Source organism: Parus major, chromosome 21 (assembly GCF_001522545.3).
Source record: "Parus major isolate Abel chromosome 21, Parus_major1.1, whole genome shotgun sequence".
Lineage (NCBI taxonomy): Eukaryota > Metazoa > Chordata > Aves > Passeriformes > Paridae > Parus > Parus major.
The window spans coordinates 1,364,063-1,390,811 of NC_031789.1; the positions used below are offsets into that span (position 1 = coordinate 1,364,063).

General features: G+C 45.3%; 3 protein-coding genes across 10 annotated transcripts in view; 1 reads left to right on the forward strand and 2 right to left on the reverse strand.

Annotated features, from left to right (window-relative positions):
• TMCO4 (transmembrane and coiled-coil domains 4) overlaps positions 1 to 11,527 on the reverse strand; it is a 37,012-nt gene extending 25,485 nt beyond the window's left edge. Inside the window, exons 1-6 of one of the 2 annotated variants that reach the window (XM_015648220.2) lie at positions 11,439 to 11,527; positions 11,210 to 11,325; positions 8,474 to 8,652; positions 7,911 to 8,085; positions 4,045 to 4,072; positions 2,047 to 2,179 (exon numbers count right to left, since the gene is read on the reverse strand). In XM_015648220.2, the coding sequence (XP_015503706.2) occupies positions 2,047 to 2,179; positions 4,045 to 4,072; positions 7,911 to 8,085; positions 8,474 to 8,637 (500 nt within the window). In that variant the 5' untranslated portion in view covers positions 8,638 to 8,652; positions 11,210 to 11,325; positions 11,439 to 11,527. The remainder of the gene's footprint in view (positions 1 to 2,046; positions 2,180 to 4,044; positions 4,073 to 7,910; positions 8,086 to 8,473; positions 8,653 to 11,209; positions 11,326 to 11,438) is intronic. The other variant, XM_015648225.2, reaches the window with a different exon arrangement.
• A 53-nt stretch (positions 11,528 to 11,580) lies between these two features.
• On the forward strand, positions 11,581 to 26,648 carry OTUD3 (OTU deubiquitinase 3). 7 transcript variants are annotated; one of them, XM_033519310.1, is made up of 9 exons: positions 11,581 to 11,813; positions 15,888 to 16,175; positions 18,826 to 18,974; positions 19,718 to 19,830; positions 22,223 to 22,345; positions 22,980 to 23,105; positions 23,664 to 23,760; positions 23,995 to 24,176; positions 24,498 to 26,101. In XM_033519310.1, the coding sequence occupies exons 2-9, from the start codon at positions 16,033 to 16,035 to the stop codon at positions 24,669 to 24,671; spliced, it is 1,107 nt and encodes a 368-aa protein (XP_033375201.1). In that variant the 5' UTR covers positions 11,581 to 11,813; positions 15,888 to 16,032; the 3' UTR covers positions 24,672 to 26,101. The 7 variants fall into 7 exon arrangements, 4 of the variants coding, with proteins under 4 accessions (XP_033375201.1, XP_033375202.1, XP_015503713.1 ...); XM_033519311.1 differs by having other exon boundaries at positions 11,581 to 11,802; XR_001524771.1 differs by lacking the exons at positions 11,581 to 11,813; positions 15,888 to 16,175 and adding exons at positions 17,996 to 18,186; positions 26,390 to 26,648 and having other exon boundaries at positions 24,498 to 26,162.
• RNF186 (ring finger protein 186) lies at positions 13,310 to 15,894 on the reverse strand. Its single transcript, XM_015648228.2, has one exon. It carries the CDS (start codon positions 15,032 to 15,034, stop codon positions 14,123 to 14,125), a length of 912 nt encoding a protein of 303 aa, XP_015503714.1. The 5' UTR covers positions 15,035 to 15,894; the 3' UTR covers positions 13,310 to 14,122.
• Positions 26,649 to 26,749: the final 101 nt, after the last annotated feature.

Sequence of the window (26,749 nt, forward strand, 5' to 3'; positions counted from 1 at the left end):
TTTTACAGTCGCTGCACTGTGTCTCAGGCTGCAAATAACGACAAGAGAGCTGGAACATGTCTAACCTGGAGTCAGCTGGAATAATGAGCAGCTTGAGTTATGTGGGGAGAAGGAGAGTGGCAGCTAAATCCTGCCTGCTGACGCAGTAAATAAAAGGAGAAGTTTTGCCTGTCACTGATTCCCTTCTGGAACTGCCAGCAGCTGTTAAATGGCTCCTCCATTACCATTATCACTGGATTACCAGACTGCTTTTATCCACTCTGGTAATTAACTGCTGCTTCTGGTATTTCTCTACCCTCACTGAGCTCAGATGTGCAGCTTCTTGTCTGAACCACAAATTCTGTTCAGAGATATAGTTATGGGGAATTTCAGGTCATTTCCCAATAAGGAAAAGTGGCAGGAGCACGCATTAGCAAGCAAATGTTGTGATGTTTTCCAGTTTCTTACAGAACTGTGTACAAAAGAAAGGTTCTCACCTGCAGGTCAGAGCACATTTGGTGCAACCAACATGGATTTAAGTGGTTGGAGCATTATTCTTTAGAGGATTGTACATTTAACCTTATAGGTTTTGGACCTCAATCCAACATATCCATAGCAGCAAAGGCAGGAGCAAAACCTCCTGTTAACAAATATCAGTAAAAAACATCTGTGCAGGAGCTGTCAAACCCCTGGTTGGTTATTTCTGCTCCAAAACTTCTTGATGGTCAAAGCTGGAAGCATCCCAAGCACATGACGGTGTTCTCAGCCCCAAAATCTGTGAGGTCAAGGTGGTGAGAGGTTTATATTTAGCTTCCTTTCCCCACTGACTCCTGATTTCAAACCAAAGAGAGGGTCATTGACGCCCCACAAATCTCAGCCTTGTTTGAGCACAGCAATAACAACGTGTTCACATTGGGCTTGGGCTCCTCTCACCATAAAGATTTTCCTTTTTCCTTTTCTCCAACAGACATTTACTCCCATGGCTCCAATTTGGGCAAAGGACAAGATAAGAATCCCTGGGTTTCTCCACAGGAACCCCACTGGGCTGGCAGCAGGATTTGAAATCCACAATGTTCTTTCACCGTTATCAGACACAGCTTAAAGGCTCAGCACTGAGTTTGTTTCAACAAACTCCAGCAAAACAGTCCCCATTAATACCAACCCTTGCTCCTGCACACCAAACGTTTAGCAGTCCACGATCTTTGAGATTATTCTGACTTTTCCTTTTTACAGTGTGCTATAAAGTTAAGCATTATTTAAATACAGCTGTTACTGGAAGATACCCATCACATGCTGGACCCCATGGTAACATCTGAGCTGAACCATGGCAAAGGTGTCAATTAAAGCCTTTATTAGCATTCAGGGTAATCTCACAACCCATTTGCTGAGTAGACAGATGAAATTATTTCCCTAGAAAGTCCACTATGGACATATTTACTGCCTTAAATATCACTAAACTGTCACGCAATTCCTGCCTGATGAGAGGGATACAAAGATATTAAATTTCTTACAGACACCAAGAATGGATCCTATGTTATTAACATAGAATTATGAGCCAGGTCTGTACATATCTGAAGATTCAGCCTGTTGCCCTCAAAAATCTCCCTTCAATAGGAGTTATCCAGTTGTCTCTTAAAGATGCTTAAAGACAGATCCAGAAACAATGAACAGCTGAGGATCTCACCCTGATTATCTGGAGGAACTTCATTCTGCAAGAGGCAGTTCTAGCTGAAGGATATTGGACCAAGAGACAAGAAGATCTTTGTGATGTATTTATACAAAATCTACAATCTCTGAGAGGCAACTGGAAAGAGGAAAGGAGGCAGCTCAGTGCTGAACAGCTTTTAGCAGTGTGCAAGGCCAGGTCTCAGCTCTGATTTTAAGAATGCTGAACTTTTCTGCTTGTCAGTGGTGTGAGGGCTCTGCAACCCTAATCAAGCCATAAATGATTACGGGAAGAGCCATGTGGGGAATAATCAGAGACTGGACTTAGGCACAAGTAATTACTGCTAAGTTTTTGAGTGCTGGCAGCGTTTTTTGATCCCATATCAACCCAAATGCTCTTACTCTGACTCTTCCTCTTTTTGTTCCTTCAGGCTCTCAAGCAGAGATTCCTCCAGGACTTCCAGATCTTCCAAGGGAATTCTCAGCAGCCAGCTGACACGGCAGATCAACACCCTGGCTCGAGCATCATAGGATCCTTGAAGAGAGAAAAGCCCAGGAAATCAGTCTGATCAGTCTGATGACAGAGTTTAATTAAGGAGCAGAGTACTCAAGGAACGTGTCACAGATCAGCTCCTTCCCCCAGGCCCTCTTTTTCTTCCAGGAACATGAGAAGAGGCTGATAAATGGCAAATCCTTCTTCCCTGTGAACAAAGCCACCACACCAGGTAATGCCTCTGTGGCAAGAAAAGGATCTCAGATCCTTTGGACATCCCCTGTGGTAGAGGCAAACTTTCCAACAGAGAAATGCTGCAGCAGGACCACTGCTAGCTGGAAATATCAAACATGTCTGTGTGGGTAACTGGGCACAGCCCACCTTGACTGCACCAGTACAGGAAGGTGGGTTTTACAAAATACACCTCCATGCAAAAGCTTTATCTTCTTTGGTGGCAGTAAGAGAAGCTTTCCTCAGGAGTGTAAAGCTGCACAGCAGCTCCCCCAGCAGCACCACGGACAAATGTCTGCTTTTACACTCCCTGCTGGAGATGCAGGAGTGGACAGTGCACTCAGACAACACCAAACAACAGAACTGATCACTCCTGGTTTTGTAAGCAGGAACATCTTAAATAAATGTAATAGGTTTTAAATTATTTGTGCCAACTCTTGTTTTTTTAATGTATTTCTCTAAGCAACATGTGCTGCTTCCTGATGTTTGGCTTTTACAAAGGGTTTTTGGTGCACTCTGGGATGAAAAACACAATTTCTTTCCTCAGGGTGGGTACCAGCAAGACCCAATTACAAAGAACGCTTGTGATCCCTGCTGCACGTAGATCGAATATGGCATTGGGCAATCTATTAAGATTGTTTATTTATTACCATCATTACCAAGATACCAAACTAATTACGTGGCCTTTAATGACACTCTTGATCAGGATTGTGCTTAGTTGAGAAATGAGGACAGGATTTATCTTCACTCCTTCCCGAAATGTGGCACGTCCTACGAGTCCAGGCAGGTGTAACAAGCCCCCTTCTTTTTTCTGTCTGCTGACACTGCTGGGATCCTTCCTCACCACCCTGCTGGGAAGGCAGGGAGGCTTGGAAAGATATTTTTCCTAAATTCCAGCCTGGAATTTCCTAAATTCCAGCCTCTCCTGTTCACAGAATAAGCGGTTTTGCAATAACTGACTTGTCAATTTTCCATTAAAAATAAAGAACAAAACTTGTTTTGTTCTGCAGTGCAACGGGCTAATCAGCAACCAGTGAGTTCTTTCCTGTGAGAACACGTTAAAGCACACAGATTTCAAAAATGCAAGTAGTGATAGAATCCAGGCTTCTTTTAGAAATGAACATTCTGTTCAGCAGACAGTCTTTATTTCATTAATTTTATCAGACTAATCCATGTAATGGATTGCAAACCAGAGAACTGTTTTATGTGTAATATAATATATGAGAAAAATCACATTTCTTTATAATGGGCTTCACAGGACACTCTGCAATTTATACCCTGAACTTATTATTATTATTTTTTTTAGGCAACCAGCAGAAAATACTTTAGGCTGAGATTTTCATAACAGCTTTCCTGCCTTTCTAAAGGAAGAGGTCACCTGCTCCCCTGGAAACATTGGAGGAAAACCACCCCACTCCAGCACCATTTACATCTGCTTGCCAATGCATGGTGTGTGAAGGTAAGGAGGTGAAGAGCTATTCAGTTTGCAGTGGGTATTATTAACCATTCCTAGTGTAAGAGCTGTTTTTCCTGAAGGAGATGCAGGGAAGGAGTGTGCAGTTGTGCCAGAGTGGAAGCTGAGATGAACAGGACAGTACCTTTTTGAGCACTTTAAAATATCAGATAGAAACTAAACTGTATTATTTTTACAAAAAACAAATGCTAAGTAAACTTACCATCTTGAAGAGAGAAGGATAAAAGGTCCTAAAGAGAGAGAAAAAAAAGAAATATTCAATTTAAAACTGATGATGTAGTTCTGGAGGATTCAAAATGGAGGCAAAAAATCCATCAAACTGATTGAATTACCACAGCAGCTCAGTTCATAAGTGAGAAGCAGAAAGTTACATTTCAGTGAGGCAGCACAGAGCAAAACCAGTCCAAAATTCTCCAAAGGGCTGAAGAAAAGCAGATAATGCTTGGCATATGCTGAGGGACCCCACATTTTTTGTTATTTTGTTATGATCCTGATCTTAGACCAGACTTTAAAGTTTGGAGGAACAGGGCTCTAAACCTCCCACTCTAATGCCTTCTGCTCCCTACACTGATATGTACTCACAAATGCAACATCACTAACAGGTTTGAATGTTCCTCTAATGGCCCCTATTTTCTTTGGCATTCTGGGAATTCACAGCTCTAGGCAGTAAGGCTGAACTGGCATGAAGTTCTTTTGGATTAAGTGAGTTAAAAAACTCAGAATTTATGGCCTGTCAAGACTGAGGGACTTGACTTCTGTGTTGGCTCTTTACCACAAAAAAAAATGGAAAAACAAATCAATTCAATAGATGGTTTCTATGGATAAATCCATGAAAAAGAGGCCAGTGTTTTTACAACTGTGTTCTCCTCTTTTATTGCCACTGGACAAATTCTAAGCTCTTTATGTGACTACATTAAGCACCAGCTCACTCGAGCTGCTTCCCTCTCCTACACACAAATACAGCACAGCTGAATTTTACAGGGAATCCTTTCAGCCCTCTGGGAACACAAAAAATGCAGCCAAAGAAGTAGGAGGCTGCCAAAGAGTTTATGATTATTAGTCCTGTAAGCTCCCAAGCACAGTTTTAACGTCTCTAATCTGAGAGCCCTACACATGAGAAATGGAGAATGCAGAACAAACCACCCTGAACCAACCAGAAGAGGGACAAACTGCAGACTGCTCCCCAGGCTGGCTGGTGGGATGTGGGAATTGGAGACACCAATCCAGAGGGAGAGATGTAACTGGTTTCCCAAAGCCTGAGTCCTGGGGGTGCCCAGGGATCAGCTACACAGGCACCACCACCTCTGGGTGCATTTCTGAGGGATGGGTTGGCACAGAGGTGTCAAAGCCCAGCACAAGGTGGAGCAAAAAGCCAACCAAACAAAGGGCCTCAAGTCTAGAATAAAGTGAAGCTTGTGACCTTGTTGCCACAATTTTCCACAGACTGATGTGAGCAGCCTCTGGAAGAGGCTGATGGTTTGTGGGCAGCATACTCTCCCTCAGTGAGGCTCAGGTCCCATCCTGTCTGCCCAGTATCACCTGTGGCACCTCCTATGGAACCACCCCAAACAAACCTGGCCTAAGCATGTACACACGTGCCTTTCAAAAGGTCAGGGATGCACGTAAGTAATCAGGTGATAAACTGAAACAACTGTTTTTATGGCATCCATGCCAGTTAGCACTCTCACATTTAGGCTATAGTTTAGGCTGTGCATGAACTGCACATGCAGGCAGCTGGAATCCAACCAGCAGTGATTAGATTAGTTCACAACTGGTTTGTTTTCCTCCCCAAGCAGCAGTTGTTATATTGCAGCCTCATTTTGAAGTCAGTGTTTTGAATCTCCATGAGAACTTTATGACAAGACAACCACCCAAATGACTGAGAAGCCTTTCAAAAGAAGGGACTCTTTATTCAGTCTTTGCCAGCTTTTTCTGAGTTGATGCAAGTTCAAAATTGATTTCCTTAACAACAGAGAGCCCCAAATCCACATTGCACTGAATGTGGGTAGAAAAACACTGGAAAATGGGCATTCTAAGTATGTTTAGAGAAAAAACATATTCATTGTAAGAATTTTCAACGTTTTATCACCTATCACCGCTTCTACACCTCTTTTATTGCATTGCCTTCCCATACCACACCCACAGCCTGCTATGACTACTGTCTTTAAAGGATTCAGTTACCACCATCTGCCTGTATTAGTCATCTGCAATGAACACAAAGATAACGATCCCTAATCTTCAGATCCTCATTGAATCAATGGTGAGCTCACATCTAATCTCCAGACTTCATGGATCATCCCTTCAGCTCCTCTGAGATGAACGGCCTTCAAAAATGCAGCATTAGTGCCAGCAAGGCCCTGCCACTGAACAGGCTGAGCAATTAAAGCCGATACTTAATAAACAGTAAATATTGCGTCAGCAGCAGCTGCATACAAAGGAGCACAAGCACCATAAAGCAAAAGATCAATAATTCATAAAGCTTTGTCCCGTAGCTTGTTTATTTCCAGTTAAGAAGGAAGAAGTTGAACCCAGGTTATTGCTGATGTTTCCTACACACCAGTGTTTTTACCTGACACACCTCTGCTGCCTTGCTCTGCTCAAGTCCTTCAATCTGCCTCTCCTCAGACAAAATAAATCACCTTGCACACATGCAGATGACTGTGTAAGGGGTTGCTGCTGTGGCATTAGTCTGATGGTTACTCCTCATCTTTGCTTTCAACTGATCAAAGTTGTCTATGGTTTCTGTACTCCAGAAATCCAAATCCAGAATTCCCAAATCCAGGGGATATCCTCAGTTTCCTGTCAGAGCAAAATCCCGTGTGCTCCCGCTGATCCACAGCCACTTTTGTACAAGCACATGGAGCATAAGCTCAGAGCAAACACAAGTCAAATTCCAGCCTTAATAAACTCAGCAGCAATGCAGGAAAACTGGCCTCAATGCAGAGAATCCATCCTGAGGCAGAGAGAATGAGGGAAATGACACAGGAAGCACATCAAGGCAAAAAGAATGAGTGTGGATGTATTGAATTTGAGGAAACAGCATCCAAAGAGACACTTTTATTTTAGAAGATCTGCTCTAAATTATTAATTAAGATCTTTGTTGCTGTCCCAGTACTGTTGTAGGACTTTGAGTACTTTTGGAATAGGAACAGATCCTCTGAGGCATTTCATGAACTGACAGGAGACAGGAAAAGGTGGCTGAGGAAATGGGAGCTGCTGATGGTGACCAGAGAAGTTCACTGCTCTCTTATCTCCCCTAACACAGCCAGGTCCTCACATCTGCTGCTCTGCCAGGCCATTGCTCAAGGTGAGTGTGTGATAGCCCTTAATCAATCAATAGCAGAGCACTGGCTCATGCAGGGTGTCTGGCACAGGGTGACACAGCACAGGGTGACAGTGCCCATGTTCTGTGCACCACCAGCAGCAGCCCAAAGCTCTCTTCACCCTGCATGGCATAACATGAGGTTGGATGAGGAGAGATCTTCCCCAGAAAAAGAAAATGCTGCCAAAATGCTTCACCTCTTTTATCTTTCCATCAGCTTTTACAGCAGAACATTATGGAGCAGCCCAAATTTCATTTCCTCAGTGAAAGAAAATCCAGTCACAATAACTTCCTTCTGGTCAAAGTGTACTCTGGGATAAACACTTTGGAAATTATGCTCCTTGGAGCATGTATGTGGAGGTGGTTTGTCATACATATAGTGAAGGGGCTTTTAAACAAGTGAAAATCAGGTCTACTGTGTTCAGGGTATCACTAAAATCTGTACAACACGTGTATGAATGGAAACCACTGCAGTAACATAATCTACGTAAAAACTCTGTCAGTTCTCTGTTCTGTAGAGTGAAACCATCCAAGACACAACTCAGCAGACAGTGACCATGCTACATTTCCATGAGCTCCTTATGGACAGACTGCCAGTCTCCCCACAGCTGTTTATAAATAAATGCCCATCAGAAATACTGACTTTATTTCCCTGACTGCACAAACAGCACTTCAGCTGCAAACAGACAGATATGACAAACCTCTTTTGCAAAGCAAACAAGGACAAGGGGAGCACATGGACTTACCTGGGTAATAAGAAGTGGATTTTCTTTCAAGATGGGATCCTTCAGCAAAATTTCAGTGAAAGTTTCTGTGCCCTCACCTCCTAAGCCACCAGCAAAGGCTGTCATTGCAGGTAAGACAGCATCAGGCAGGTTCAGCCACTTCACAAAGCCCTGGATGAATTCTGTTCTGAAGGAGCTGTAAGGCAACAGAAGCAGTTAAGGCTTCACAAGTGGGTATTTCAAGGCTCCACAACTCGGTATTTTTGGAAGCTTTGAGCAGTTCTTGATTTCAAACATTGGTTCACACAAAAATCAAAGTATCAGGAGTCAGCAGAAGGTGAATTGCTAAACAAACTGGCTAAACAAACAAGGAAACAATCAGAGTGGGGCTAGACCTTGCCACAGAACATGCTTTGATGTCTGCAGTGTCAACGGATGTGTTTTGTGATGAATTTTAAAAGCCTTACAGGTGCAAGAGAGAAAGGATCTTCCATTCCCCCAACTTCAGAAGAGTCTGATAGCAGCTCTGGCAGAGCCACCACCCAAAATCCACCTGCCCTGCTCAGCCCTCGCTCCACTTGTACCTTTGCTCGTTTTCAGGGAACAGCCAGGCGAGGGAAATCCCACAAAGCGCCGCGTAGGCGAATCTCCCGGCTTCACCCAGCTGCCGGCCCAGGAGCACACACGGCTCCCTCTCCCCTCCATGCTCAGCCTCCTTTTGCTGTTTCCACCTCTCCTCTGCAGCCATTTTCACCTTCAAGTTCTAGGAGGAAAAGGCAACAGAAAAAAAAAACCCAACAGCAAAGAGTTGGAAACCAGGAAGTGAGGAGAAAAATCGCTTTTGTTTTTACTGCCACATTTACTGCTGGAATTAAGTCAAGTCTAACCAGGTCCAGCTTGTCTATTGCCCCCAACACAAAAGAAGACAAAAGAACAGGACACAGATGAGCAGTTCACCAATTCTCAAATGTTTTGCACAAAATTAGCTGACAATAAATATTTCAACCTGTGAAAGGACAAGTTCCCTTCGGGATGCAAAAGGACTGGACCCTTTCAGACCTATCAATCCCATATTTACTGCAAAAATAACTTGAAAATTGAAGCTCTGCACCTGGTGCTGGGACCAGTACAGCTGCCTGGGAAATAATTTCCCTCTCTTATCCTCAGCCCAAATTGCTCCTGTTTGTTTTGCTGACAGCATTAAGAAAGTTGAGTCCAGCTGCAGCCTCTGAGAAGGACTTTGATGTGTCCCACGGTCATTGCTGTGCTTTGCTTGTAATATTCCTCTTCTATACAACCTGCCACTGCTCTTTCCCTAAAAATAAGATCCCTGCACCACTTGAGCTGGGCCAAGACATTAATTTTTACAGTGTAGCTGTGCACACTTCCAAGTGAAGGGCTTCCAGTTGTTCCCTGGATGGTGCCAGCAGCAAACTGAGACTGCAGGCAGAGGTGACAACAGCTCGTTTCAAATTCAAATTCAAAGGTAACAACCTGCTCCAGGGCTCACTTCCATCACCTGGAATTTCTACTGATTTCCTTAAGATCCAATCTATGGGGCTCAAAATCACTCATTTCATTTCATTTCATTTCATTTCATTTCATTTCATTTCATTTCATTTCATTTCATTTCATTTCATTTCATTTCATTTCATTTCATTGTTCTAATTGAAATCTTTCCTTTCTTCCACACCCTGGATAAATAGGAATTAAGAGCCCATGACACTACAAATGATTCCCAGGGGATGCAGACATCATTTATGGATTGTTTTAGAGCCCTAAAAGAAAGAACTGCAACAGGAGCTGCTCTTTTTAAAGGGATTTTATTATCTGCATGCCATCTGTCATGGCCCTTTAGGAAAGTGTCTGTCCTGCCTTCCCACTCAGAAACCCCTAAACATCCAAAATTCCAGACCAATAATTTCAATAATTTTACAATTATTTGTCATGTCTGCTCACCTCTGGACACATTATGGGGAGACAGCACCAAAAATAAAACCCCCTTCCCTGATAGATTTATTGATTTCTTAACTTGGGCTCATATGAAAAGTGAAACAGCCAAAAAAGATTCATGAGCAGTACAACTGTTTAACCTAATTTCCTAATAACATGAAATATGGAGCAATAATGGAGCAACACAATGGTGGCTCCTGGCATGCAACAAATAATTCAGAGTGCTGAGCAGCTAAAATACCCAGAGAAAGTTTCTGGAAGACTTTGCTCTGAAGATGCTCAGATCCATGTAGTTCCCTCTACACAGGTATCTTTTTCCTTATAAACACGTAGGAAAAAAATGGGCTTGGGATTTTCAGGGCAGTAAAAAAAGGGCAATGTGTGATTTACTATGTAAAATTTGGGCCAAGAAGTTTCGCCACAAATCCAAGATGAGGGAAGCGAGAGTTAGAAGCATATTTCAAAAGTTATTTATTCCAAAAGTGGAATTCCCATCCCTGCCTTGAACAGCGTGGTTCAGCAATCAACAGCATTGCCATAATTTGAACTGTCACTTGAAAGAGAATTTTTTATCACTTCCAGCTCTCATTTTTCACACAAAACCCTTTGTTTTCTTGAGAGATGGTGTATTTTATACAGCAGCTCATGCAATCCTGTTTGGAAAGCAGAAAGATAATTCCTTTGGGGATCTAAAGCTGTACAATACACATGTTCCGTGCAGCTGAAAGAGGAAACAGAGACAAGGTGGCGTCACATTTGTCCTAAAATGTGACAAAAGCGACCAAACCATCATCTCCACAACCCTCCAAAGTTAATGAGGCATCCTATTAACTTCAGAGAAGCAGTTGTAGGTAATTATTCAGATGTTCAGATATTCAAAGAGTTCTGTGTGAGGCACAGTGGAGACAGCACAGCCCAATTGTGGTTATGCATCACACACGATGCTGTGACTGCGGAAACATTTGGGCAAAAGAGATTTTTTGGGGACCTGCACATGGCTCCAGAGATGCTGGGAGCACCACGGCCTCTGCTTTTAATCCGTAGATACGAGGTATGAACACGGAATGCCGTTAATTCAATTGTCTCAATGCAAGAAAGCATCAATGCAATATGAACGGGCCACAGGGATCAGAGCCCGAGGGGAGAGGGACATGGAGAAGCCCAAGGCTTAAGTAGTTGGGAAAGTGAGCGTATTTAATTCAGTTAATCCTAAAGTTTGCACAGCAGCGGCTGAGAAGCGATGTCCTGACAGTGAAGTGAGCAAAGCTGCGGAGAGGGAACAGCACATCGAGAAGCGTGAAGGCACCAGCTCAGCTGGGGAAGCTGTGAGGGCGGACACCGCCACAGCTGCCCGTGTTCACTTTTACCACAAATCCTTCACGTCCGAAGTCTCCGCTGATCCAGCACACGCACTTATTTACGGAAAGCGGCGCTTCTGGCCACGCTGAGGGGAGGGACGCAGCGGGCAGAGCAAGGGAGCGGCCTGAGGGGAGCGTCCCGAGGGAGCGGCCTGAGGGGACGGTCCCGCCCGCTCGCCCCTCAGCCCGCGGTGTGACCCCGCCAGCCCCTCTCCCACCCGCCCGGCCCGGCCCCGACCTGCCGCCAGTCCGGCCGAGCACCGAGCACCGAGCACCGGGAACCCAGCGCCACCAACCAAGCACCGCGTACCGGGAACCGAGCACGGACTGCGGCCGCTGATGCCCGCCTCTTCCTGCCCGGCCTCCCCGCCGGCACTGCGCCATCGGCGCGGCCCAGTGCTTAGGGAGGGCGGGAACCGCGCTGGGCTGAGGGGATGGAGGGCGCTGAGTTGGAATATTCTGAGTTGGAAGGGACCCACAGAGATAGTGAAGTCCAATTCCTTTAGTGAATGGCCCATGGAAGGGATCACAACCACGATCTTGGTGTTGTCAGCACCATGCTCCAACGAACCGAGCTGACCCCGGGATCGTCTGAGGAGATGGTGAGGATGAGGTAATGCTGCCTAGCCCCATTTCTCATTGTAATCCCGCCTCTCTTGGGCCATAGATAGTACGATATATCTAATATATCTAGTAGATAGTGTACTACCCAGTCACTGTCCAAAATCAGGAGCTAGCCAGGTAAGGTAAGCAGGACCTCAGAGCTGAAACTTTCTTAACAAAATGACCAGCATGAATTAAACTCGAGTGCAAGCAAACCCTTTACATTTTGGAGTAGGAATATAATCCCATTAGCCTTTTCTCTGTAAACTTAATTGCCGCTTCCAAGTCGTAAATGGTTATCAAGCCTTATGTTGTCAGATGGGAATCTGTTCAAAAGATACCAGGTTCCAGAGCCTCATGACTGCCACCAGCATCTGTGAACTCTGAATCACCCGGGTGTTAGCGGCTCTCAGGCTGAAAAACATTTCAGTGGAACTGCTGAAGGAAAACTTAGAAGGTGCTGCTTCATAATTCTATGGATCCATAGGGATTCTTCCAGAGGGCCAGTCTCTCCCTGGAAATCACACTTTATGCTGCCCTTTCCTGCTGCCCCCATTTTTTTGGCTCTGTAGAAAGTAGTGTAATAAAACAATTCTTTTGGAAGGATAGGTTGAAGCATAATAGCAGATTTTACTGATCATGTTCATTCTGTTTTCATTTCTTCACGCCCATGTGCTGAAAACATACGTGGGCTGGCAGAATACCTTGTGAATGATCTGTTCAGGCCAATATTAATACATTTGTTACAGACCTTTACAGTACCAGTCACCCACTGGTGTGGGTGAAGGGAACTGGACAAAAATATTGTCTGGGAGCTGAACGACTTGCCCAGTGTTTCTGAAATTATTTTCAGAGCAGCTAAATATCTGGTCCAGTCTTTATATTTGGAATAATAGAGTATTTGGGTTTAAAACTACCTGCCTTTTTCCCAACTGGAAAGCTTTTTTTTTCTTTTCTAGTTGGTTATTAGCAAATATCATATCTATTCTGCAGTAAGCCTGTTGCTGTCCAAAGAGATGAGAAAACCCAAGGGATTTATTTCCTCTGAAGACTCCCATTCCTGACAGAAAACAAGCCTGTGTTTTCCAAGACTTTAGGAGCACAAGAGCTCCTACCCTCGTAGTCTAATCTGTTTTATCTGCTGTGAGACACTCTGTATATTTATGTACTGAGCAACTACAGGACATCAGTTTCCATCCTTATCAAACACAAATATTTACCTGATCCAAGGTCTCCTGAGCTCCTTGACACTCTTTAAACATGCAGTTTAACTAGAGAAATCCATCTTTTTCCTCAGTTTTAGTTTGGTTTAAGGGAATTTTCTTAGCAACTAGGTATTTTCTTTCAAATGAAGGAACACTCCAACACATTACTGCTTTGCTTTACTCACCAACTCAGCTCTCCAGACCCCCTAATACGCTTTTTCAGCTGCAATTCCTGTCAAAAAGGAAATTAGGAATTGTTTTGACATTAACTGACCATGAGGAATTGATACAAAGAAGTCAATGAGCAATTAATACTATTTAAATTTAATGGAGACTTTCCATTTAAAAATATCACACGTGGTTTGGCGCAGCAGTTGATTTCTGTTTACCTCTATGAGCATCTCCAAGGGCAGCATAAAAAGGGCAAGAGGAGAGGTCCTGAAGGGTGCCAGATGAATGCAGGTGAGAGGAACTATTTCTGTGCTAAAGAACGTGGGGAATTTGGAGGGTCATGAGGTTTTTGAGCCTTGCCCTTTGCAAGCCACAGGCTCAAGTGTTGGTTTTGCTTCTTCCTCTCCAGTTTTGTGTGTCACTTCAAATGGCATCAACTGACATCTCTTTCCCCAATCCCTTTCCCATCCTTGCCAGGGATTAAAATGGTAATCTGGGCTAAAACAACTCTCTTCCAAACACCCACTCCCTGATTTAGCAGCCTTATTTCCCACCCAGTCCCAAGGAAAGGTGTCTGTGTGTTCAGAGAGTGGGAACAGTGGGGTTTTGCAGGACATCACCTCCCAAGTGTTCCAGATAACATCCTGCAGGGCTGATCAGGAGGGGACACAGACATGAACAAAATGGCAAAAGCAAACCAACACAATTACTAGTCTGGGATAAAAAAAAAAAACATGTGGAAAACACATAAATATCTCCATATAAATAGTTCATTTTGTTTGCAGTAATGAGATTTAAGAACACTGGGCATTGGCATTGAGCCAGCTCAGCCAACTGTTGAATTTATTCTCTGAGAGATTGTTTTTAAGTCCATAACTCAATGGTATGCCCAGCGTGCCTGTTGGCCCAGTCCCTGATCTCTGAGACTTGCAGATTAATTGTTTCAGGCAACAGTAACAACGTGGATCTCCTTGTCACAGGAGGTGGAGGAGTCCTTCTTGCACCTGCAGTGGAGTTTAGGAGTGCAGCAAAGCACCATAGACATGAGCAACCCCAGAGTAAGCAGCAGACAAATTACCCATTTTACCCTCCCTGAGTACATAAAGGGGAGGATGAGGATGGCAAGGATCACCCCGAGCAGCAGGAGCAGCACGAGTCTCTGCACAACCAGGCTGGTGTGTGCTGGGCTGTTTTCCTCTGTGTTTAAAATGTCTTGGCTGCTCTGAGTCCAGCTATTGCCATCCAGCCCCATGGCACAGATGTACACCCCAGGGTTTGAATCGAGGTTCTCCAAGCACTCCAGGATGTCTTCTTTATTCTGGAGCGTGCGGATGAGCCCACCTGACACGAAGGTGGGTTTTCTGCAAAGAGGGCAGGTGATTATCCAGGTGTTCTCCTCTTTCCTGAGGATCAGCTTCAGGCAGATGGCACAGAAGGCATGCTGGCAGTCCAGGAGCTTTGGGACTCTGTAGATGCTGTACTTGTTGAAGCAGATCATGCAGTCCATATCCAGGGTGGCTGTGTGTGAGCGCTGCTGGTTCAGTTCCAACGTGCTCATTTCGGGAGAGATTGTGTCCCTTAGCACAGCAAGTGGCCTTGAGTTTGGAGAGTCTCCTTCCAAAACTGCTGGTTTAAAGGCAGCAGGACAGTCTCTCTCTGTTCCTGAAGGTCTCTCCATTTCTTCAGCACACTCTTCAGTGAATCTCACTCTCTTCTCGCGTTTGGAGTTTTGTGTTACGGATCCTGTCCCGCTCATTTCTGCAGCACCTCCCGCCGCGGGCGCGGGACCGTCTGCCTCAGCCTGCACTGCTCCAGGAGCTGACCATCTGTTTGCCTTGTCAGTGGATTTCTCCATGGAGATAGACCTCGGTGCAGCTTGTCTCCCCTTAGCTGAAGGATTTCCCGAGTCTCTGGCTCCTTTTATGTGTTGCTGTATTCCTGTTGTGTGCCTGGTTGATTGGTGAGAGCCTTAAGCGAGTCATGCTCTTACAATACGATGTTTTTATGGCATGAGGACCAGAGTTAATGATTGACTTCCCAGCCAAGACAGTTTACAAGGACTGATAATATCAGTGGGCAATTCCTGTCTGGAAGCAGACTCCATGGCATTAGCAGACCACTGACAGCCAGACACTACCATTATTATTAAATTACAACTCTCTTAGTTGAAAGCAATTTCATTGTTTCTAAACAGTGTTTTTCTGGACAGTGACAGGCTTGGGGGAATTCCCCATTTCTAACACTGAATGCACTGCTTTGATTAGAAAATAATTATCACCAGTTTGGAGCACTCTGGGTAGGAAGTTGGCTCTTGGTTTAGAAATACTTATTACCCTACAGCACCAAGTGAAGAATGAGATTGAAATTATAAATTCGACTGTTGAATGTCTAATTGTTATTAACTCTTTTATGCTAGGGTATTTCCTTTTTTCATCCTAGGATAACTCTTTTAGTCAAGTTTTGAGTACAAACCCAAGCATAACTGAGGCCCAACCAGGGTCTCTCAGAGTCCATGAGATCTGGAAACTAAAATCAAGACCAGTGTCCTAGATGGTGGGAGCATCTTCTTTGCTGTGGTGTTCACCAAACAACCTCATGCACTTGGGAATGCCCTTCCTGAGTGGTTTTGTGAATATTCATCTTGTCTGAAAAAGAATGCCTAAACAAAATGCCTCAGTCTCTAATTTCTTTCTGCTTTTTTATTTGAGGAGTAAAATACAGATGGTTTCTCAGCAAGAATCCCATGGAAGGAAGGAATGAAAGGAAAGATCACTAATCCCAAAAAGCCAGATGAGGTCAGTGTTACCAGCAGAAGACACACAGTACCACGCTGGTAGCCTCAAGTGGCCCTGAATGCTCACACTGCCTCTGCCTCCATGTCCCAGCCTCTCCCTCCTAGAGAGGAGCAGCAGAAAGAAACGAAACAACTGCAGATGTCGAGGGCAAGGAGTTCAGGAAGGCTCTAATCTCATGAACTCGCTGGAGGAAGGGGTGAGGTGAGAACTTATTGCTGAGAAATAGAGGCTTTGTCGTAAGCAAGCTTCGTCAAAGTGCCCCAGCACTGCTGTGTTTCTGCTGATGTGGCATGTGGTGGTGCTTGATGGACTTTTGGATGACCCCAAATTTTAGGAGCTTGAGTATCTCTCAGTTGCAGAAGTTGGTATCAAAGTGCAGGAATATCTGGAAGAAGGCTGGTGAACTGCCAGCCAGACTGAAGTCTCAAATATTTATCTTTAAAAAGACCGTTTTCTTTTGCATTTCACATAACTCTTTGTCAGCAAGTTCATGCTGTTAAAAAGATTCAGGAAAGTAGAAAACAGACTTGCTATATTACAACAGTTTAGAAGCTTCAAATTTGCTCTGTCAGTTCCCATGTCCAAAATGTCTTAAAATTTCCTGATTCCTGATTATGACACCTTGCAGAAGATGGAACAGACACCAAGAGGGACAACTATACTCCTAATATAAAAAGTTTAAAACTAGTGGGAATGAATTTATGCTCCATGTCTATCTGCTCTCTGTTCTACCAGTGGGTGGGGGTGACTTGTTTGTGTTTTTTTGTGATGGAAAAATAGATTTTTGTTGTCCTCCCCACTGACAAAGTTTTCAGCCAAGCCCTGATCCTGGCTGTGCTTTGTCTCTGCTGTCACGAGTGATGCTCCCTGGCTGGCACGTGCCTTGTGCTTATCTGAATTGCTCACAGCTTCTTAATGCTCCTCAGGCTAATTACTGCCTCATTAATCATTTCCAGTCAGTTTCTGTACTGACACTGTTTTCCTGCTTTTAGTGTGTTTGCATTAAAAACATTTATTTCTATGAAAGGCTTTGTATGGAATTGTTTATAGCAGGAAAGAGATGTAAAAGAGCAGTTGTGTCATGCCTAGTAAAATCCTCAGAAGCCAAAACACCCCAGGAGATCCTGGGGATAGTCCTGTGAGCTTCTCCCTGTGCTGAGCTGTGGTTCAGGTTGTCCTGACTCAGGAGAGGCACAGAAAAATGATATACAACTTAAAAATAGCTGTGATGTGAAGCCTTGTACTGTACTTCTGTTTTGTTGTGTTCCTCAGGAAGCTGTTTGGATGTGGATTCCTCACAGCATCTTGTGAGGAGTCTCCCTCAGTGCAAAAGGAAACAAGAGGCGGAGGTTCAGTTTATTACAATTACCACATTTAATTTATCGGTGCTGTCTCAGCTCCTGTCCTGCCGCACCCCTGCTCTCAGCCCTGTTCTCCTGGTGCCACCTCGCGGGTATTCCATCTGCTCACCTCTCTGATTTAATAAAACTCACTAAGATTTATTTCGCTTATTTCACGTTCCAGTAAATTTTGGTTTGGGTGGATCAGCCCCGCTCTGGGGTGGGGTGAGAGCGCCCACCCTGAGCCCAGCGCGGGGCGTCACGGTGAGTGCCGGGAGCTGTGCTGGGCAGCAGAAGAGTGCAATTAGCGATGGAGGCCAATTAGCCGCAATCCGGCAGCTTTTGGCACAGCACTGATGATTTGTGGCGCTGCTTTCCGCAGCCTCCCCAGCCTTTCCCCGTGGACGCGCCGCTTCCGGCGCTTGGCTGCGCCGTCCTTCCCTTCGCCGCTGCGGGTTTTCGATCCCGAGCCTCAGTTTCCCCCCCGGGAAACTCCTCTTCTTCCTCCTCCTCTTCCTCCTCCTTTTCTTGCTCTTCCTCTTCCTCCTCTTCTTCCTCCTCGAGGATCCCCCAGGCGGGCGGGCGCTCACGTGACCCCGTCCCGCCGCCGCCACGTGACTCCCTCCACGTGTCTCCGCCACGTGACTCGCTCCCGGTGCCGGTGTCACGTGACCGGCGGCGGCGGCCCCGGCGGGGATGTCCCGCAAGCAGGCGGCCAAGGCCCGGCCCGCCACCGGCGCCAGGAAGGGCCGGCGGCCCCGGCATTCCCCCGCCGGACCGGCCCCGGGCCCCGCTCCGGCCCACAGCGGCGGCGGTTTCGCCGGGCAGCTCCGCGCCCTCGGCCTCAAGCTGCGGGAGGTGCCGGGAGATGGGTGAGCGCTGCGGCGGGTGTCCCCACAGCGGGTGTCCCCACAGCAACCCCGGGGCCGGCGATTCCCCGCACATCCGAAGGCTGACGGCTTCCTCCTTCTCGTGGGGTGCGAGGGTTTTGATCGCTCCCGGGGTGGGATGCCCGTGTCCCGGGGCCGAGGATTTTCCGCTCCCGGTTGAAGTGGGCCCTGTGCTCCGCAGGGGTGAGGATGTCCCCGCTGTGCCCCTCAGGGATCTCCGCTGTTCTCTGCGCTTCTGTAGGGCCTGACGGCTCGGCCAGGGGGCTGAGGGCTCCACTGTCCAGCAGGACTGAGCTTACAGAGGTCCATAAATGTCCTTATGGATCACTTTCACTCCCTTCTGTTCTATCAGGTGAAGGGGTAGTAAACGCTTCTGCTGAGAGGTTGTTCAGAGGGGAATTGTCCTTTGTTGTTCTGTTGTCAGCCTGGCAGTTTGGCCCAGCAGTTTTCCCATCACACAATCACTCAGACCCAGCTGTCCCAGCAGCCACAGGGAATGAGCGCTCCTTTGAATTCTTATCCTTGCTAAAACAGACAGAACAAGCACAGCCCCTTTTCCCTGAGCTCATTATTCCTTCTGCTGCCTCACACACACACACACACCCCCACTCCTCATTTCAGCAACTGCTTGTTCCGGGCCCTGGGGGACCAGCTGGAGGGACACTCCAGGAACCACCTGCGGCACCGCCAGGAGACCGTGGAGTTCATGCTGAGGCAGCGCGGGGACTTCGAGCCTTTTGTGGAGGATGATGTGCCCTTTGACAAACACGGTATGGGCTCCCTGCCACATCCTGGGAGACATCATTGTGTCATGGGGTTGTATCTCCTTCCTAACCTATTCCTCATCCTCAGCCCTTAGGGCTCCTCTCTAGTTTTTAGCAACATTTTATGTTTATGGCTGTTAAGATGCTGTGGGAAAGTGAGCTGTTTAATCTGCATTGAATTTGTCCTGGAAATTATTTAAATTTAGGAAATTTGGAGAAGGAAAGAGAGACCACAAAGGCAAGGAGTAAAAATTAGGTGTTTTCAAAAGGAACTTAAGAAAAATTGTCTAGTTCTCCTTGAATACTGGTGGGTATTCAGCTGTTTTGGTGAGTGGCCGATTTCTTTGGGTTTCTTTCTCTTGGCACTCAGTATTTCCTCCTGGGAACTGAGGGGAAGATCCAAACCAGAAGCAAATACAGCCTTTGATGTGCCAGGTACCATGCAGATGATGCATCAAAGTGGTTTGGTCACTCAGTACTCAGCCACTCCTCCTTCTGAGCTAACAGAGCCAGTGGCCTTGCTTAGTCTAAGGGTGTAGTGCCTTTTTTTAGAGATTTCTGTGGTCATTTAAATGCATTAACTCATGTTGCAGCCAAATTCTTGCCTCAGCACTCATTGTTTCACAGGTGGGATTTCCCTTCCAGAATTTCTCAGGCTCATGTTGAAATCTCACCCCTCATTATCCATCCACTACTTTTGGAAGTATCAGAAATAAGGTTCCAACTCTTGTGAATGTTTTTTCCTTTAGTTGCCAATTTGGCCAAGCCTGGTACTTTTGCTGGCAATGATGCTATTGTGGCCTTTGCAAGGAACAATCAAATGAATGTGGTTATTCATCAGCTTAACGCTCCACTGTGGCAGGTGAGAAACAAAGCTTCTACATTTTGACCTGTTTTTTTACCTGAGGGATGTAAAATAGTGTGGAAAATTCCTGATTTATTAAAAAAAGAGCAGTAGCTGCAATGAGCTGGGTGTGGTGCAGAGCTGTGCTTGGTTTTTGAGGAGGGGGAACACAAAGATTTTGGCTAGGAGGAGAGGGAAGGAAAGAAAACAGTGGGTGCATGATGGGTATGTATATTTTTTATTTGGGTTTTAAGCTATGAGCTTCAGTGCTGTGCTGTCTCCTGAAGATCAGCTGCATGGGATGTGGAATGCCAAGGTTTCTGACAGATAGAGAAGTGAGCTTTTAAAAGAAATTTTAAAACCTTGAAGTGGTGTTTAATCAGTTCCTGGAAAGGACTGATGTGGTGTGGTTTCCTCTGATAGAGGGGCACTGAAACAAGTAATCCATCAGGTCCCTTGTGTTCTCTTTATTGTTGTTTTTCCATGGCAAGTCCACACTGGAATGGGTCCATGCTCAGTCTGCCTGGTCATTGATCAAGTGAGAACCTGAATTCAAGTCAGAATTGTTTCTGGCCTCTATTTACAGACAGAACCAATGAAGTATGTAGATTAAACAGGGCAATAAAGATTAAAAAACCAGATGAAAGCTGTCAATGATGTCTTAAATACATTTAAAACAGCGTCACGTGGATTCCTGAACTCAAACAAGTTTAAACTCTCATTTATAGGCAGCTATGGGCAGTGGGACAGGTGGGTGAAGTACCTGTGCAGAGGAAGTGACCCTGCAGAGGTCACAGGGGTGGTTTTCATGTGTTGTTCCTCAGTGTTATAATGTTCTGAGATTTTGATGTCCTTTTTGATGTCCTTGGTTCTTTAATCTCCTCTCATTGACCGTGTTAGGGTGTCAGCACAGAGTTTGTGGTGAGGTTCTGCCTTGCCTGAGCAGTGTTGTTAGTGAAGGGTTGTCTCAGGCCCTTGGGAACAGTGTGTTAAGAGAGCTGTGAGTAGAGCTGTAGCATCATGAAAAGCTCTTTACAGGTGGACATCTCTGCATGATTTTTTTTTGTCTTTGAACAGCCCTTAGCTTTTTTTGATAGTGACTGTAAATTATAGATTTTACAGAATAGAATAGAATTATAGGATTGTTATTATAGAATAGAATTGTTAAAGTTGGGAAAGACCTTTAAGATGATGGAATCCAACTGTAGACTCAAGTTAGCTGAGATTTGTAGGTTATTTTATTGGCTTTTTGGATAACAGGCTCAATTTGGTGGCCTTCTCTGGGCCCACTCCGGAGTGGAAAGAGGCTTCTCTAAAGAGAGCTAAATTCACTAATTTTCAAATCTTTCAAGAGCTTTGAAAGGGATTTGTTCCACACCTGTTCAAGCTCTGGCATAGGAGAAATGTTTAAAATAAATCTCACCAAGTTTCACCACTTGAATAATTGAATAGGCTAGAAAGCAGGAGTTAAGTATAACCAAGAGTTGAGTTGGCACCTGAAGGTGAGCAAGTGTAAAATAGATGGAGAATTATTTGTTGGAAAAGCTGAAGTCATCAGTACAGCACAGACCACAGCCACTGCAAGGTGACTTGGTGTGTGGTCTGGAGCAGAGATAAGACAATTCACAGACGTAAAAGGGTTGGGAAACTCTTGGAGCCCTAAAGCAAGGAATTCTGGTCCTTTGCTTGCTGACGTCTGCTCCAGGTCTTTGAACTTGGGCTGGCAGGTCAAGCCAAGCTGGTCTGCAAGTGCACTGGGATTTTCTGTATTTGCAGGAGCTGGAGTAGCTCTTATCTAACAGTTTGAGACACTGATAATTGGGGTAGGAACTATGCTCACATCAGTACAGATAATTCTCAGAGCAGGAATTTTCTGTGGAAACTGCTGTAAATTGGTGCTGACGAAGCAAAGCAACATTGGTTGTTAACAGTGCTCCTGAATGGAGTTAATACATTTTCATGGATTTGTTTTCTTTTAAAAACAAAGCACAGCTCCCTGGAATGCTGGTAAAACAGCATCTTGTCCAAAATTTAGCCTGAGTGACTGTTTCCATGGCCTCTATTCCCTCACATCTGAGGGTAAAATGACTTGGTACATTCCCTGGGAGCTCTTGCTGAAGTTGGTTCTGGGAAGATGAAAACTGATAGCTCCTGTGGAGAGTTCAGGAAATAGTTCTGAGCTTTCCACAAAAAATATTTTCATTCCATGTTCTGTTTGTTCTGATGTAACTGCTCAATATTTTACATCTGGCTTTCAAACCTCCTTCTCTTCCTGTTTCAAATGCTCCAGCAACCACATCCTTGCTTCCCTCACAGTGTTTGCTATCACTGCAAGAAACTAATACTGTGGAAAATCCGATGGTGAAGCTGCTTCCAAGTCCTCATTTTCAGTTTGTTTTCTTTTGTTGAGATCCGGGGCACAGACAGGAGCGATGCCAGGGAGCTGCACATCGCCTACAGGTACGGGGAGCACTACGACAGCGTCAGGAGGATCAGTGATGACTCACAGTCTCCAGCCTATCTTCGGATGGAGGTTGGTTGTGAGGGAATGAGGTGGCTGTGGGTGACAAACAGAGCTGAGGAGTGCTGCCAGCTGATTTCCAGTCTCATTCTGGATGGAGGGAAGAGCTGGGTCTCTGTGTTGTGCTGGGAGAGCAAAGCACTGAGGTTGTTGTAGCTCATGCTGCTGGTTCTCCCAGAAGGGGCTGGGAGGGAGGATTTCAGCCTCTGGGCTGGAAATGAGCCCAAAGCTGGTGCTGTGGTGTGGGATGTCTGGAAGCAACCTCATCTGAATGACATAATCATCAACCTCAAATGGAAAAAGAAAGGGAAGGGAGGAATGATACCTTTATCTATATCTTCGTATCTCCCTTTTTGATGTTGAGGAGTAACTGTGCTGTGCTCGAGGTTCTGCACACAGCTGAGGTGTGATACTGTATTAAAAACAATCAATTTAAAAGCTAGTTTATTGTGATTCATGATTTGGAGTTTGTTCAGCAGTGCAGGAGATGTAGGAAACTCTCAGTGATGGTGGAAGTTACACAGCTTTGATGGTTTGACACGGGATGTTCCTGAGAAAAGTGTGCCATGATAATTACTTTTATTAGGATGTCAGACTTCTTTGGATTGCATGCTTATGTGATCTGCTGGGCTTTGCTCTTCCTCAGATGCTTTGCCAGAACAATTCAAATAAGTCAGAGGAAGTGAAGCCACAGAAGGGTGACTCTGAAGACGAGACTGAAGTGGAGCTGGAAGATGCTGTACAAAAAGTGTGCAATGCAACTGGGTGTTCAGTAAGTACTGAGGAGCCTTTCTGTGCTTAATGTTCAAACCTCCTTGGTAAATGGAAGTAGTCCTGGGAAAAATACTAGAAAACACTCATCTTGTACAAACTTGAGTATCAGAGCCATCAATCAGGGTGCATCTCATCCTAGAATCAACCCTTAAATGCAGGTGAAATAGCAACTTTTTTGTGGATGCCTAATAATTTTGGAAGATTTGTCTTGCAGCTCTCATAAAATTTACTTGGGAACAAATCCTGTAGGTTCTGAAATCCTTTGGGGTTATTGAAGATCCCAGATAATTGGATAATCTGTCACTCTTGGCACTGTGCAGGTGGCTAGAACAGAAAGGGCCAAGAGGGGAAACTTACACTGAAAACAGCATATTCCTTTTTTTCTGATATCTTCCGGAATTTAAGGTTTTCCCCCTCACCCTTTCAGAAATAAAGCACAGACCAACTGAGTGATCATAACAGCAGCAGCCCCCTCTCAGTGGTGTAGGTGTTGTTAAGTGAATGTAGCTCAGGGATGTGAACTTCTTCAGTGTTCTCCTTCCCCTCTTGTGGACAGGACATTGATTTAGTAAGCCTCGTTCTGGAAGTGGAGGACTACAACGTGGAATCTGCAATATTTGCCATCTTGCAGGTGAAGGAAGGGGAAGGAATAGGTGAGTGCACAGTTTGTCACCTGGGGCTTCGTGTGACTGTGATGCTGGTGATGGGGACAGCAGCAGGACAGGTGGGGCTTGTGTGCTCAGCCTTCTGTGCTCAGGAAGGTTGTCAGGGAGGGCAGTTTCAATCCAGCTTCCAAAAAACCCCCAGGATTTCTGGGAAGAGGAATTGGCTGACAGTGTGACAGCTCCTGGGTACAGCATGTCTGAGAAAACCTCTGCTGTTGGCAGGTACCGAGGAGCAGCAGGAGCCCCCGGGCAGGGAGCAGAAATCCTGCAGCAGGACACTGTGGGAAGAGAATGGAACTGGTTCAAGAATCTTTGGAAATCAGAGCTTGCATCAAGGTGAAGCAGAAAACAGCAAGGAGCAAGCTGGATCCAGGGAAGAGAACCGAGCCAGCAGAAACCCAAAGGTGTGTGAGGGGTTTGGCAGTAACATGAGCACCTTCAGTGATTGCTTTAGCATTGCTCACTCAGCAATTCTGTTCTCCTTTCAGTTAAAAAGAGCTTCTGCTCACTGCATTTTGTCTCTGCTGCAGCTGTCACTGCTCCCACAAACATTTCCTGGTGACATGCAGCACTCTTCCCAAAACAATCAGGAATAAAGCCCTGACAAATAGTTAGGAATGTCCCCTGGCAGCTGCCTCAGTATCTGCCTGTCTTATTTATTACTTTTCCCCAGCTGAGCAGAGCACATGTGGTTTGAACTTTGTGTTTTCACCCTTCCCTTCCAGGTAGCCAAGAAACAAAGGAAGGAGCAGCAGCGGCTGGAGAAGAAGAAGCGGCAGGAGGAGAGGCACCGGCAGAAGGTCCTGGCCACCAAGAGGGACAGTGCAGACACCAGGACAGAGCCAGAGCCAGCCAACCACGTCACCCTGGTGAAGGCCATGGCAGCCCTAAACATATGACTCAGTGCTTTCATGAGAAAAGCAAATAAAACAAAGAAGACAAAATTCCCCTAGGAGAATTTCCAGGCACCCGTGGTTATTTTAAAATCCGTCTCTGGTGAGATTTCCAAGAAAAAGAGAACTTCCTCTTCCCTTGCTTGTGGGGAGGACAATTGCTCATTGATTCTGCATCAACCTGTGGTGAGAAGAGTTGTTTAAACTTAACAGGAAGTAAAGACTTGAGTCTGTAGTCTTGGAGTTAGATGAAGGTGAGAACCTTTTCTTCACACAACGGTGTCAGATTTGTTTTGACATCTCTTGATGTGCCTGGTCTTGTTTGGTTTGGTTTTTTTGCCTTTTATTTGGTTATGCCTAGAGGAGCTTTATTTTACCTTGCTGTCAGGGAAAGCTTTACAAATACCAACTCAGGAATATCTCTGGTGGGTCTTTTTCTATTTAAATTCAAATAAAGTAAGAGAACAGAGTCCCAGAATCCTCTCCAAAGCAAAGTGTGTCAGTCAGCGCTGTCTCAAACGTGACATTCCTCTTTTGTTTGCCATGCAGGAATGCAGTGACAAGTTTTAATCTCACTGGAATTGCTGGCATTGCTCTGGGCTGGTTCAGAAGTGATGAATACATGGAGATGGGGATTGTTGCATCCATGCTTGCTGAGGTTTGGGATCAGCTCCTTTAAGATGAGACCTGTAGTGGGGAAAAAGACCTCCCCAAAACAATGATCCCAGTGGACTCATGAGAATGCAGAGCTGATTCTTCCAGTTTGGTAAAATGTGACAGGAACAGGCTTAAAGTGTCTGGTGAGTTGTTGTTACTTGAACACCTGGAATCTCTTTCCCCTTTTCCAGAGTTTTTGGTTATTCCAGGGCTTTAGTCCAAACCAGGAGCTGGATAGGTGTTAATAACCAAATGAAATTACTATAGCCAAAGGACCAAGGGTCTTGGGAAGAAGCTTCCAAGCAGCAGTGATCCCTGGGAGCCTATTTCACTTCATAATAAATCAAGCTTTTTTCCAGGGTAGGATTTTTTTCCATCTCAAATTCCATTTTGGTGAGGTCACCAAATAGGATGTAAGCTTGACTCCTGTGGTGTTTTCCACTGTAGGACTGAGAATTCGAGGTGCAAGGACTGTGGGACTCAGCCTTTGTTTTATGGCTCACAGTGTTTCAGCTCCACTCAGGTTTTTGGGCTTGTAGCAAGCCCTAAGCTTGAAGAAATCACATTTATTAATCAAATTACAGGAGACACCTTATCAGCCAGGGCAGAGGTGAAAGGGATTTTTAAAAAGGAAGAAGTGTTGCATTTGAAAAATTTGTCTGTGCTTTAAAGTTTATGAATGTTTTTTTTTTACTGAACTGCCAAGAACTGGGCTGATACTTGATGTGCTCTGCTGCTGTTACTTGAAGAATAAAAAGAAAGGAGTTCTTCTGGAAGAACTGGTGGTGTTGGAATTCCTTTTTCTCCAAAACAGTCATTTTTACAGTAGTGGGAAGAGAGGTGAGTCACAGCTTCGTGGGGAGAAAGTGCAATTTCCTTCAGGGGGTGATGAGTTGTGACAGCAGGTTTGGCAAGGCAGTGCAGGTGGCTGTGTCACCTGTGTCCTGCCCTGCAGTTTGGTCTGAAAGGCAGGTGTGTTCTGCAGGTTTGAAAAGATAAAGAGTTTGCAGTTGTGCACTCTGAGAGGTTTGATCTTAATGAATTGGGTTTTTGTCCTCTGGAGCCAGAGCTGATAAGGGATTTGTTGTTGGCTGGAGCTTGGGAGCTGTGAAAGGAGCTGTCCTGGAGGCTGAGGAGGGAACTCAAACCTCACCCCATCGTGTGCAGGATGAAAGAGGGGGTCAGCAACAGCAGCACAAACAGCAGAGGAAGAGACTGGCCCAAAGCTTGTGGCCTCTGATACATGGAACAAAATCTGGGGCTGAAAATGCTTTCATTTCTGAGTGTAATATGATTAAAATAAACTCTTAATGTGCTGGGCTCACAGATCTTGACAAACCAGTCAAATTCCCTTTATCTTGCTGGGGTAGCTTTGTGCCTGCACAGCCATTCCATATCCAAAGATGTTAAAACTGATTTTGTCTGTT

Excerpts from the sequence above, each read along its gene's own strand:
- OTUD3 (XM_015648227.1), top strand. The coding sequence starts at position 18,011 with ATGTCCCGCAAGCAGGCGGCCAAGGCCCGGCCCGCCACCGGCGCCAGG. Across the intron at positions 22,346-22,979 it reads CAGCCTATCTTCGGATGGAG|ATGCTTTGCCAGAACAATTC; the intron begins GTTGGTTGTGAG and ends GCTCTTCCTCAG. Across the intron at positions 23,761-23,994 it reads GAAGGAAGGGGAAGGAATAG|GTACCGAGGAGCAGCAGGAG; the intron begins GTGAGTGCACAG and ends TGCTGTTGGCAG.
- RNF186 (XM_015648228.2), bottom strand. The coding sequence starts at position 15,034 with ATGGAGAAATCCACTGACAAGGCAAACAGATGGTCAGCTCCTGGAGCA.